General features: G+C 38.6%; 1 protein-coding gene across 1 annotated transcript in view; it reads right to left on the reverse strand.

Moving 5' to 3' along the window:
- The window catches only part of LOC132559071 (E3 ubiquitin-protein ligase listerin-like), a 31,447-nt gene that overhangs the window by 14,029 nt on the left and 2,255 nt on the right, over positions 1-15,163 (reverse strand). Inside the window, exons 6-18 of the mRNA XM_060223679.1 lie at positions 14,390-14,570; positions 13,423-13,596; positions 12,931-13,121; positions 11,530-11,579; positions 10,164-10,246; positions 9,180-9,854; positions 8,672-8,897; positions 7,683-7,834; positions 6,196-6,277; positions 4,407-4,557; positions 4,087-4,231; positions 3,580-3,870; positions 3,180-3,298 (exon numbers count right to left, since the gene is read on the reverse strand). Of these exons, the coding sequence (XP_060079662.1) occupies positions 3,180-3,298; positions 3,580-3,870; positions 4,087-4,231; positions 4,407-4,557; positions 6,196-6,277; positions 7,683-7,834; positions 8,672-8,897; positions 9,180-9,854; positions 10,164-10,246; positions 11,530-11,579; positions 12,931-13,121; positions 13,423-13,596; positions 14,390-14,570 (2,520 nt within the window). The remainder of the gene's footprint in view (positions 1-3,179; positions 3,299-3,579; positions 3,871-4,086; positions 4,232-4,406; positions 4,558-6,195; positions 6,278-7,682; positions 7,835-8,671; positions 8,898-9,179; positions 9,855-10,163; positions 10,247-11,529; positions 11,580-12,930; positions 13,122-13,422; positions 13,597-14,389; positions 14,571-15,163) is intronic.

Raw genomic sequence — 15,163 nt, forward strand, 5'->3', positions numbered from 1 at the left:
ACAATATAACAATATATTACCATCAGATCTGCTTACACCTACAATGTAACAATATATTACCATCAGATCTGTCTTACACCTACAATGTAACAATACATTACGATAAGATCTGTCTCTAACCTACAATTTATCAATATATTACCATCAGATCTGTCTCACACCTACATATGTAACAATATATTACCTACAATGTAACAATATATTCAGATCTGTCTCACACCTACAATGTAACAATATATTACCATCAGATCTGTCTCACACCTACAATATAACACCATCAGATCTGTCTCACACCTACAATGTAACAATACATTACCATCAGATCTGTCTCACACCTACAATGTAACAATATATCACGATCAGAATTGTCTCACACCTACAGTGTAACAATATATTACGATCAGATCTGTCTCACACCTACAATGTAACAATATATTACCATCAGATCTGTCTCACACCTACAATGTAACAATATATTACGATCAGATCATTCTAACACCAAATACAACAGCCTATATAATCCTAGTCATTCTAACACCAAGGTACAACAGCCTATATAATCCTAGTCATTCTAACACCAAGGTACAACAGTCTATATAATCCTAGTCATTCTAACACCAAGGTACAACAGTCTATATAATCCTAGTCATTCTAACACCAAGGTACAACAGCCTATATAATCCTAGTCATTCTAACACCAAGGTACAACAGTCTATATAATCCTAGTCATTCTAACACCAAGGTACAACAGCCTATATAATCCTAGTCATTCTAACACCAAGGTACAACAGTCTATATAATCCTAGTCATTCTAACACCAAGGTACAACAGCCTATATAATCCTAGTCATTCTAACACCAAGGTACAACAGCCTATATAATCCTAGTCATTCTAACACCAAGGTACAACAGCCTATATAATCCTAGTCATTCTAACACCAAGGTACAACAGCCTATATAATCCTAGTCACGATATTCTAACACCAAGGTACAACAGTCTATATAATCCTCGTCATGATATTCTAACACCAAGGTACAACAGCCTATATAATCCTAGTCATTCTAACACCAAGGTACAACAGCCTATATAATCCTAGTCACGATATTCTAACACCAAGGTACAACAGCCTATATAATCCTAGTCATTCTAACACCAAGGTACAACAGCCTATATAATCCTAGTCACGATATTCTAACACCAAGGTACAACAGCCTATATAATCCTAGTCATTCTAACACCAAGGTACAACAGTCTATATAAACCTAGTCATGATATTCTAACACCAAGGTACAACAGTCTATATAATCCTAGTCATTCTAACACCAAGGTACAACAGCCTATATAATCCTAGTCATTCTAACACCAAGGTACAACAGTCTATATAATCCTAGTCATTCTAACACCAAGGTACAACAGTCTATATAATCCTAGTCATTCTAACACCAAGGTACAACAGTCTATATAATCCTAGTCATTCTAACACCAAGGTACAACAGTCTATATAATCCTAGTCATTCTAACACCAAGGTACAACAGTCTATATAAACCTAGTCATTCTAACACCAAGGTACAACAGCCTATATAATCCTAGTCATTCTAACACCAAGGTACAACAGCCTATATAATCCTAGTCATTCTAACACCAAGGTACAACAGCCTATATAATCCTAGTCATTCTAACACCAAGGTACAACAGCCTATATAATCCTAGTCATTCTAACACCAAGGTACAACAGCCTATATAATCCTAGTCATTCTAACACCAAGGTACATTAGTCTATATAAACCTAGTCATTCTAACACCGAGGTACAACAGCCTATATAAACCTAGTCATTCTAACACCAAGGTACAACAGTCTATATAATCCTAGTCATTCTAACACCAAGGTACAACAGCCTATATAATCCTAGTCACGATATTATAACACCAAGGTACAACAGCCTATATAATCCTAGTCATTCTAACACCAAGGTACAACAGCCTATATAATACTAGTCATTCTAACACCAAGGTACAACAGCCTATATAATCCTAGTCATTCTAACACCAAGGTACAACAGCCTATATAATCCTAGTCATTCTAACACCAAGGTACAACAGCCTATATAATCCTAGTCATTCTAACACCAAGGTACAACAGCCTATATAATCCTAGTCATTCTAACACCAAGGTACAACAGCCTATATAATCCTAGTCATTCTAACACCAAGGTACAACAGCCTATATAATCCTCTAACAGTCAATGCCTATATAATCCTATTCTAACACCAAGGTACAACAGTCTATATAATCCTAGTCATTCTAACACCAAGGTACAACAGTCTATATAATCCTAGTCATTCTAACACCAAGGTACAACAGACTATATAATCCTAGTCATTCTAACACCAAGGTACAACAGTCTATATATATAATAACACCAAGGTCTATATAAACCTATATAACACCAAGGTACAACAGCCTATATAATCCTAGTCATTGTAACACCAAGGTACAACAGTCTATATAATCCTAGTCATTCTAACACCAAGGTACAACAGCCTATATAATCCTAGTCATGATATTCTAACACCAAGGTACAACAGTCTATATAATCCTATATTATGTTTGAATAATGTAACACAGTCTATATAATCATAACACCAAGGTACAACAGTCTATATAATCCTAGTCACGATATTCTAACACCAAGGTACAACAGCCTATATAATCCTAGTCATTCTAACACCAAGGTACAACAGCCTATATAATCCTAGTCAAATATTCTAGACAAAAGTAGTCAGCCTATATAACAGTCATTCTAACACAGATAAGGATACACATGGTGTCAAATATTCAGACAAAAGTAGTCAATAACAGAAGTAGAAGTAGCAGATATAGAGATATCACATGGTGTCAAATATTCAGACAAAAGTAGTCAATAACAGTAGAAGAAGAAGATATAGAGTGATATTCAGTGACCTACATGTAACATGTATCACTGCCTTCAATTTTTATAAAGCTTGAGGACCTACTGGAGCAGAGAAAAATATATCAAACACAACCAAGAAGGTGTCTGGTTATATGGATGAAGGGAAAGAACAGACACAGGAGTTGTACTCTCTACATCTGTTATCATGGTATATAAGAATTGTTTTTACAGACCCTGGTATAAAGTCATATTCTGTCCAAATTTACCTTGTCATGGCCTTGTTGACCAATGCATTCCTGTTTGAGTGTAAACATTGCTTCACCAAGTTGTGTAGAGTGGACTCAAGTCTGTGTACAGCAGTAGTAAATATCTCAGCTTCGGGACCCTAGAGTAAATACACAAGTCAAATATCTCTACATCACAGATTATTAGATGAATACCATAACAAGGAATCATGATGTCACATTACCACCACATGGAATGATATCACATCATAGCATTAGGATAATGCTTCAGTATTGTAGTTTTTAACAAGTAAGTAAAATCATCTACAGTGGAAAAGTCATCACCCATGGTAACCTTGTGTGTGTTTTTTTTGTTTTTTTCTCAATATTACTATTGATGATGTGACCAGTATTTGTCTGTGTACCTTATGGATGCATGTACCTTGTAATTAATGTCAATCAAAACACTGAGGATCTGCTCTCCATACAAACAGTCCAGTAGCACCTCTAGTTCTATATCAGACAACATCTCATCCCTCGAGGACTCAGACCTCGAGGACTCGGACCTGGTCTCCAGTGACTGGTCCTTGGTGTCCGTGACTATAGGTCTGGTGTGTAGGAGGAGGCAGGTGTTGTGAAGGGTGTTGTACAGTGAGGTACCGACCTCTGACCCCACACCAAGGGACATGTCATCAAAGGTGAAATCTCCACTAACAAGCACATGCTCCATTACCTGTAAAAGGACCAGAAAATAAGATTAAAGCTTCATTTCTCAACATTTGTGATAATCCAAAACATTTGTTTTATGTATCAACCATTGTATATCATCTCAATGCTCTATGTCTGTTAACACAATGTAAATGTAATCCCTGTAATAAACTCCATGAAGACACCTAGTCACCAAACACAAACAACTATAATCATTTAACACACTGCAAACTAGTCTCACCTCACAAGACACATCTGGTTGTATCCGATTGTACAGCTCTGTGACAACACTGGTAAATACAGGATTATCTCCCTTGTCACAATCTGGTAAGTTGTTCTTGATAACAGTCAGCAGAGACTTGACTTTATTAGCCACAGTATCAAACCTGAAATAAAACAATATCCTGATTTACTCTCTTCTTCTCACAGAAATAATAATGTTCCTATATCATACAATATTATTTTATATGCTATGACCCGAGTACAAGAAATACTGGGATTCTAGTTATACACAGGTGGACAAACTTCTGTTACAGATACAATACAGTAAACAGTACTTACTGTGCTAGACTGGTCAACTTAGCCAGTCTAGTTTTCACCAGTGTTACTGCTTTATGCAGCACACCTTGGTCTTGGAACATTCCACCAGTTTCTTTGATGATGGTGGCTAGCCCTTCTGTCCACACAATTTCACATTCCTGAACAGTCTCGTCTGCAACAAATAATCACTACAGAAATACCAAGGTACCACAATTTATATAATTCTAGTCATTCTAACACCAAGGTACAACAGTCTATATAATCCTAGTCACGATATTCTAACACCAAGGTACAACAGCCTATATAATCCTAGTCACGATATTCTAACACCAAGGTACAACAGCCTATATAATCCTAGTCACGATATTCTAACACCAAGGTACAACAGCCTATATAATCCTAGTCACGATATTCTAACACCAAGGTACAACAGCCTATATAATCCTAGTCATTCTAACACCAAGGTACAACAGCCTATATAATCCTAGTCACGATATTATAACACCAAGGTACAACAGTCTATATAATCCTAGTCATTCTAACACCAAGGTACAACAGCCTATATAATCCTAGTCATTCTAACACCAAGGTACAACAGCCTATATAATCCTAGTCGATATTCTAACACCAAGGTACAACAGCCTATATAATCCTAGTCGATATTCTAACACCAAGGTACAACAGCCTATATAATCCTAGTCACGATATTCTAACACCAAGGTACAACAGCCTATATAATCCTAGTCATTCTAACACCAAGGTACAACAGCCTATATAATCCTAGTCAAGATATTCTAACACCAAGGTACAACAGCCTATATAATCCTAGTCATTCTAACACCAAGGTACAACAGCCTATATAATCCTAGTCATTCTAACACCAAGGTACAACAGCCTATATAATCCTAGTCATTCTAACACCAAGGTACAACAGCCTATATAATCCTAGTCATTCTAACACCAAGGTACAACAGCCTATATAATCCTAGTCATTCTAACACCAAGGTACAACAGCCTATATAATCCTAGTCATTCTAACACCAAGGTACAACAGCCTATATAATCCTAGTCATTCTAACACCAAGGTACAACAGCCTATATAATCCTAGTCATTCTAACACCAAGGTACAACAGCCTATATAATCCTAGTCATTCTAACACCAAGGTACAACAGCCTATATAATCCTAGTCATTCTAACACCAAGGTACAACAGCCTATATAATCCTAGTCATTCTAACACCAAGGTACAACAGCCTATATAATCCTAGTCATTCTAACACCAAGGTACAACAGCCTATATAATCCTAGTCATTCTAACACCAAGGTACAACAGCCTATATAATCCTAGTCATTCTAACACCAAGGTACAACAGCCTATATAATCCTAGTCACGATATTCTAACACCAAGGTACAACAGCCTATATAATCCTAGTCACGATATTCTAACACCAAGGTACAACAGCCTATATAATCCTAGTCACGATATTCTAACACCATGGTACAACAGCCTATATAATCCTAGTCATTCTAACACCGAGGTACAACAGCCTATATAAACCTAGTCATTCTAACACTGCTGTGAATTTCTCAGACACAGGTAAGGACAGAAAGGTAAACTATAGTCCCCCCTTCCCAACATTCTAACACTGCTGTGAATTTCCCAGACTTAGGTAAGGACAGAAAGGTAAACTATAGTCCCCCCTTCCCAAAACCTTATAGTTTCACTGGTAGGAGAATCTTAAACCCTGCTTATATTATGATTTGATATCTTTTCTTAGAAAAACTTTTGCCTACATTTAAGTACTTACCACTGACATCCCAACTGTTGTCAAGGGATACAGAGAACAAAGTTAAAAGTAGGTCCGAGGCTGAAGGCAAGGACAGACAACTCTGTAATAAATACAAGATCCTTCATAATCCAATTAAGTGAAGAAAAAACAATACTGAAAAGATTGTTTGTGATGTTTTAGTGACCAGAACTGTACACACTCTATCAGTGACATCAGAGATGTGACAGAAATGTTTGTGTGTGATGTTTTAGTGACTAGAACTGTACACACTCTATCAGTGACATCAGAGAAGTGACAGAAATGTTTGTGTGTGATGTTTTAGTGACTAGAACTGTACACACTCTATCAGTGACATCAGAGCAGTGACAGAAATGTTTGTGTGATGTTTTAGTGACCAGAACTGTACACACTCTATCAGTGACATCAGAGAAGTGACAGAAATGTTTGTGTGTGATGTTTTAGTGACCAGAACTGTACACACTCTATCAGTGACATCAGAGAAGTGACAGAAATGTTTGTGTGTGATGTTTTAGTGACTAGAACTGTACACACTCTATCAGTGACATCAGAGAAGTGACAGAAATGTTTGTGTGTGATGTTTTAGTGACTAGAACTGTACACACTCTATCAGTGACATCAGAGAAGTGACAGAAATGTTTGTGTGTGATGTTTTAGTGACTAGAACTGTACACACTCTATCAGTGACATCAGAGAAGTGACAGAAATGTTTGTGTGATGATTTAGTGACAAGAACTGTAAACAATCTATCAGTGACATCAGAGAAGTGACAGAAATGTTTGTGTGTGATGTTTTAGTGACCAGAACTGTACACACTCTATCAGTGACATCAGAGAAGTGACAGAAATGTTTGTGTGTGATGTTTTAGTGACCAGAACTGTACACACTCTATCAGTGACATCAGAGAAGTGACAGAAATGTTTGTGTGTGATGTTTTAGTGACTAGAACTGTACACAATCTATCAGTGTCATCAGAGAAGTGACAGAAATGTTTGTGTGTGATGTTTTAGTGACCAGAACTGTACACACTCTATCAGTGACATCAGAGAAGTGACATATATATCTAACCTGTTACATCAAACATGTTTATGTTGACCAGAACTGTACACACTCTATCAGTGTCATCAGAGAAGTGACAGAAATGTTTGTGTGTGACAGAAATGTTTGTGTGTAATGTTTTAGTGACCAGAACTGTACACACTCTATCAGTGACATCAGAGAAGTGACAGAAATGTGATGTTTTAGACTACACATGATAGACTACTAGTATGCAATTTTCTGAAAAAAGACATATAAATGTAAATCATTTGTTCAATAAAATGAAGATTTAAATGTGCTTTATAAGTACAGTTCAAATACACAGAAACACCCTTGACATATATATCTACCTGTTCATCAAACATTTTATGTTACCACTGTGTTTAACCTGGTGACATAACTCAATCAATGACACTCAAGGAGTTTTCATTGTACACTTTCAGATTTACCTTGGAATTGAGGAAAAAGCTGCGAGTAGCCATGGCAACAAACTTGATAGCTATGTCAGCCTTGTGGTCATCTTTACTGTGTTTGAGAACCAGAAGTGACCGATGGACAATCTGAAGAATCTCATGTACTAGTTCATGGCTCAGCGTCCAATCTGTGAAACAAAATCATCAAATAGCAAAACGTCTTTAGTATTAGACAATCAATTACTGTAGAAAATTGGTTACATATACTTTATTGACTTCATCATTATGAACTGTTCCCCCAACAGGGATATCTCATCTTACTGGACTGTTCCCCCAGTACCAGGGATATCTCACTACTTACTGAACTGTTCCCCCAGTACCAGGGATATCTCACTACTTACTGGACTGTTCCCCCAGTACCAGGGATATCTCACTACTTACTGGACTGTTCCCCCAGTACCAGGGATATCTCACTACTTACTGAACTGTTCCTCCAGTACCAGGGATATCTCACTACTTACTGAACTGTTCCTCCAGTACCAGGGATATCTCACTACTTACTGAACTGTTCCCCCAGTACCAGGGATATCTCACTACTTACTACCAGGGATATCTCACTGCTTACTGAACTGTTCCCCTAGTACCAGGGATATCTCACTACTTACTGAACTGTTCCCCCAGTACCAGGGATATCTCACTACTTACTGAACTGTTCCCCCAGTACCAGGGATATCTCACTACTTACTGAACTGTTCCCCCAGTACCAGGGATATCTCACTACTTACTGAACTGTTCCCCCAGTACCAGGGATATCTCACTACTTACTGAACTATTCCCCCAGTACCAGGGATATCTCACTTCTTACCGGACTGTTCCCCTAGTACCAGGGATATCTCAGTACTTACTGAACTGTTCCCCCAGTACCAGGGATATCTCACTACCTACTGGACTGTTTCCCCAGTACCAGGGATATCTCACTACTTACTGGACTGTTCCCCCAGTACCAGGGATATCTCACTACTTACTGGACTGTTCCCCCAGTACTAGGCATATAACACTCCAGCCCTTCTGTATGTCACAGTCGTCAGCCATCTTGAGTGTCATGCTTCTCTGACACAGTTCTGTTGTGATGGCAGTTACTTTGCTGTGGAATGTTGGGCCCTGTAACCAGGCACTAACACTGGATAATCGGACTTGAAGTGGCATGATCTTCTCCAGGAGGTGGTGGAATGCCCCAAAACTCAGTTCCATCTGTCATGAATATAATTTCAGAAGTAATATTTATTGTACAGAGAGAAAGAAAAACTTCTGCACTAACACTAAATGATTAAACTTCTTCACAAACACTAAATGATTAAACTTCTTCACAAACCCTAAATGCTTTATTGTTTTAAGTAGAGCAGACAATCAACAGATTTCTACACAGTTATCTCTACCTCTCAACGTAAAAATGCAAACCAGATATCAGTTATATATAAAGTATTTTGCCCAACACTTAACATTAAACTGACTTTGGTTTACTCTGATACTGACCTGGCAGAGCTGCTGCAACAGTTGACCAATGGAGTCAGACTCCAGAAGAGGCATGAATACACAGATCACAGACAGCAGCTGTCTGGGGTCAGTGCCCTCTGATGATATAATTTCCTGTAGCCAGGGTATACACACAGTGAAAATAAAGTACAATGAGGGCGACTGATGATCCACCACACGACCCTCACACTCCTCAATCACTTTCTGTATTGTGTTCTGAGACGGGTCCAATTCAACCAGTGATGCAAACAGGTGCAAACAATGGACGCTGTGGGTCTCTCGTGCCATTTGGAAAGCCTTCAGGGTTATTCTCTGTACTAGGTGAGCAGCCCCTGTTGATAAAGCAGTTCTCTCTCCTTCTGTTGCTATAGGATCAGGTTCTGTTCCAAGAGAAAACTTCACCTTTTCCGTTTTGCTTTTGCTGCCTGTTTTAGGATACACAAGACAGGTGACTAGATGAATACATCGCTCCACAAACTTACTGTCCTCCAAGTCTGATTCTTCACTTGATAATCTTTCCAGCACACTGTCCCCTAACTCTGTCCAAAACTCATTAGTCACATCACCAGCAGAGTGTTCTAGGCTAGAGAATACACTGCCTATCAAACTGTACAGGGGAGATATATGGAGGGTAGATTTACAGTCCATAAGAGATGTCTGAACCATCGGCAATACCTGTTATACATGTACACAGATATTCATTAGTATTAATAACAATATCACAAACAGATCAATTTTGAGTGAAGATCTGGAAATGATATACATCACTGTTAGGCTATAGAACAAAGTGCAAATGACTCATTCTCAGAGTCAACATAATGAAATGACACATCAATGTTAGGCTATAGAACAAAGGACAAATGACTCATTCTCAGAGTCAACATAATGAAATGACAGACATCAATTTTAGGCTATAGAACAAAGGACAAATGACTGAATCTAACCTAAATTTTTTTCTTTTGAATTTAACATTGTACACCTCACCTTCTCCAGGATTATAGATCTGGATATTTGTCTCTCATCCACAGTCATGGTGACATACTGGCAACATTCCATGTAGGCCTTCACTAGACTGTACATAGACAGGGGCTGAATCACTGATATCTATAATGTATTACCTAGACTGTACACAGGGGCTGAATCACTGATATCTATAATGCCTTACCTAGACTGTACACAGATAGGGGCTGAATCACTGATATCTATAATGCCTTACCTAGACTGTACATAGCCAGGGGCTGAATCACTGATATCTATAATGCCTTACCTAGACTGTACACAGATAGGGGCTGAATCACTGAGATGTAGAATGCCTTACCTAGACTGTACACAGACAGGGGCTGAATCACTGATATCTATAATGCCTTACCTAGACTGTACACAGATAGGGGCTGAATCACTGATATCTATAATGTCTTACCTAGACTGTACACAGATAGGGGCTGAATCACTGATATCTATAATGTCTTACCTAGACTGTAAACAGATAGGGGCTGAATCACTGATATCTATAATGCCTTACCTAGACTGTACACAGACAGGGGCTGAATCACTGATATCTATAATGTCTTACCTAGACTGTACACAGACAGGGGCTGAATCACTGATATCTATAATGCCTTACCTAGACTGTACACAGACAGGGGCTGAATCACTGATATCTATAATGCCTTACCTAGACTGTACACAGACAGGGGCTGAATCACTGATATCTATAATGCCTTACCTAGACTGTACACAGACAGGGGCTGAATCACTGATATCTATAATGCCTTACCTAGACTGTACACAGATAGGGGCTGAATCACTGAGATGTAGAACACCTTACCTAGACTGTAAACAGATAGGGGCTGAATCACTGATATCTATAATGCCTCACCTAGACTGTACACAGATAGGGGCTGAATCATTGATATCTATAATGTCTTACCTAGACTGTACACAGACAGGGGCTGAATCACTGATATCTATAATGTCTTACCTAGACTGTACACAGACAGGGGCTGAATCACTGATATCTATAATGCCTTACCTAGACTGTACACAGACAGGGGCTGAATCACTGATATCTATAATGTCTTACCTAGACTGTACACAGACAGGGGCTGAATCACTGATATCTATAATGTCTTACCTAGACTGTACACAGATAGGGGCTGAATCACTGATATCTGTATGTCTTACCTAGACTGTACACAGACAGGGGCTGAATCACTGATATCTATAATGTCTTACCTAGACTGTACACACACAGGGGCTGAATCACTGATATCTATAATGCCTTACCTAGACTGTACACAGACAGGGGCTGAATCACTGATATCTATAATGTATTACCTAGACTGTACACAGACAGGGGCTGAATCACTGATCACATATGAATATAATGCCTTACCTAGACTGTACACAGACAGGGGCTGAATCACTGATATCTATAATGTATTACCTAGACTGTACACAGACAGGGGCTGAATCACTGATATCTATAATGTCTTACCTAGACTGTACACAGACAGGGGCTGAATCACTCATATCTATAATGTCTTACCTAGACTGTACACAGACAGGGGCTGAATCACTGATATCTATAATGTATTACCTAGACTGTACACAGGGGCTGAATCACTGATATCTATAATGCCTTACCTAGACTGTACACAGATAGGGGCTGAATCACTGATATCTATAATGCCTTACCTAGACTGTACACAGACAGGGGCTGAATCACTGATATCTATAATGTCTTACCTAGACTGTACACAGACAGGGGCTGAATCACTGATATCTATAATGCCTTACCTAGACTGTACACAGATAGGGGCTGAATCACTGATATCTATAATGTCTTACCTAGACTGTACACAGACAGGGGCTGAATCACTGATATCTATAATGCCTTACCTAGACTGTACACAGACAGGGGCTGAATCACTGATATCTATAATGCCTTACCTAGACTGTACACAGACAGGGGCTGAATCATTGATATCTATAATGTCTTACCTAGACTGTACACAGATAGGGGCTGAATCACTGATATCTATAATGTCTTACCTAGACTGTACACAGATAGGGGCTGAATCACTGAGATGTAGAATGCCTTACCTAGACTGTACACAGATAGGGGCTGAATCACTGATATCTATAATGCCTTACCTAGACTGTACACAGACAGGGGCTGAATCACTGATATCTATTATGTCATATAAACATGTCTCACACTATGTCATATAAACATATCTCACACTAATGTCATATAAACATGTCTCACCCTTATGTTATATAAATATGTTTCACACTAATGTCATGTAAACATGTCTCACACTAATGACATGTAATATATGTCTCAACATGATGCCGTGTATATTTCTCACACTTATGTCATATAAACATGTCACACCCTTATGTCATATAAACATGTCTCACACTAATGTCATGTAAACATGTCTCACACTAATATCATGTAAGATATGTCTCATCCTCATGTCATGTAAATATGTCTAATTATGATGTCATGTAAATATGTCTCATTCTCATGTCATGTAAATATGTCTAATTATGATGTCATGTATATGTCTCACACTTATGTCATATAAGCATGTCTCACACTTATATCATGTAAGATATGTCTCAACCTCATGTCATATAGATATGTCTCATCCTCATGTCATGTAAATATGTCTAATTATGATGTCATGTAAATATGTCTCATCCTCATGTCATGTAAATATGTCTAATTCTGATGTCTTACCCTGAAGTTATGTAAGAGAAGAACTGTGTATAGAATCTTTTATCTGCACCCAGGATATCTGCTGGTACTTTACTAAGGAATGGCAACAGGTTGGGTCCAATCAGAGTCATGTTTCCATAGAAACCATTCTCAAGGGCTGATCGCAATTTTGGCCAAAATGCTTTTTCCACACTTACAGATTTCCAACAGTCCTGAAGTGCAAAAAGGCCAGTTTGAAGCCATGCATAACAGATCATCCTCAGTCCTGAAAACACTATGTTTTATATCTAAATTGAAAAATAAAAGGATTATATATGTACAATGACTTTTTTCTTACAAAATTCAAATGACCTCCCCATAGAAAGTAAAGACGTGAACACCTAAACACAATGTGAGAAAACATTCATACACTTACTTCACAACAAAGTAGTTATGGTAACATGTTCTATTTAAACGATCTTGGGAAAAAAGAAGTTAAACTCAATAATTGTGAGATCACTGTTGAACACTAACTGGGACATGGCTGATTAGGGATAATGTAGCTTCCCACACAGCGGGACAAATGACTGGGTCTTTCTCATCCAGATTGTGTAAGATCAGTGGTGTTGACTTGCTGCTATAAAGGGCAGACAACTCTGGTTGTACTTGGCAGATACAGGCAAGGAAGGAATAAAAGGCTGCTTTTATCTGAAAAAGATAACATAAATTGCAAAATTCACTCTTTTCTGGAATTTTACTTAAGTATGAATATAAACATGTTTAAGTCTTTCTGTTTAAGGAGTGAGGTGGTGTTAGGGTGGGGTGATGTTGGTAGGGTGGGGTGGTGTTGGTAGGGTGATGTGGTGGTAGGGTGGGTGGTGTTAGGGTGGAGTGATGGTGGTAGGGTGGGGTGGTGTTGGTAGGGTGTTGTGGTGGTAGGGTGAGGTGGTGTTAGGGTTGGGTGGTGGTAGGGTGAGGTGGTGTTAGGGTGGGGTGATGGTGGTGGTAGGGTGAGGTGGTGTTAGGGTGGGGTGTTGGTAGGGTGAGGTGGTGTTAGGGTGGGGTGATGGTGGTGGTAGGGTGAGGTGGTGGTAGGGTGAGGTGGTGTTAGGGTGAGGTAGTGGTAGGGTGGGGTGGTGATAGGGTGGGGTGGTGTTAGGGTGGGGTGGTGGTAGGATGAGGTAGTGGTAGGGTGGGGTGGTGGTAGGGTGGGGTGGTGTTAGGGTGGGGTGATGGTAGGGTGAGGTAGTGGTGGCAGAGTGAGGTGGTGGTAGGGTGAGGTGGTGGTGGTAGGGTGAGGTGGTGTTAGGGTGGGGTGATGGTAGGGTGGGGTAATGGTAGGGTACACATTTGACACAGTATATTCCATGAAGAGTATACAATACACTTTTCTGAAACACAAGATTTTACATTTGTATGTGTAATGTGAGTGTATGTGTATGTGAGTAGGAGGGGGAGAGGATTAAGGAACACAGTATACATACATTTATACAACACTTACACTTGCTGTAGGGGACTTTCCATACTTCCAAAACTTTGAATCTTTCATCAGAACATCCAGGCTATCCCTAAGCGACTCGATATGGTTGACAGGAAGAGAAGTTAATAATTTCCTTAAGCTATAAAGTGATGATGTCATTACTCTGAGATATTTGTTTTGCATATCATCAGGATCTGTAGATCTGGAAGGAGTGAACAAAGCACAGTCAATGTTTAAAAATGACAGGAATATAATTCCATGAAAAAAATTAACTAGTGCTATAGAACTAACACATTGGTGTAAATTTTTATATTTTGGAACTACTAATAAAAAATCTGTATATAACCATCACAACAATGAAGTCAAATATGCACTGGTGCATTACTATACCAACTGTTGCTTGTTTATTGAATAATCAAATCAAATATGATAGTCTCAAGCAGACACTTCATGTCACAATATCACATCATTTATCAAACTTTTGGCCAGTTACTTGAAACAGTACTTGCACAAATTTTGGAACTTTAAACAACCTATTTTCAAATGATTTTCAATACATTTACCCTGGCAGATACCCCCTAGTTAATGTTCATATCTCACTTTCATTGCCATCGTGACTCAAACCCATACGATAATTCATTGAATTAATTGACCAATCAGCACTGTTTTGGCCAAAATTTTTATCAAGAATGGTGGCCCTAACAGGTCTTTATTTCAACAAATGCAGTCTAGCAGAGAAAACTGTAATAAGGCAGGTAATACAGTTTTGCAGCTCAAAATAAATGTTCTAAATTA

This window comes from Ylistrum balloti, unplaced genomic scaffold (genome assembly GCF_031769215.1).
Source record: "Ylistrum balloti isolate Yb309-2 unplaced genomic scaffold, AGI_CSIRO_Ybal_v1 Utg370852, whole genome shotgun sequence".
Taxonomy (NCBI): Eukaryota; Metazoa; Mollusca; class Bivalvia; order Pectinida; family Pectinidae; genus Ylistrum; species Ylistrum balloti.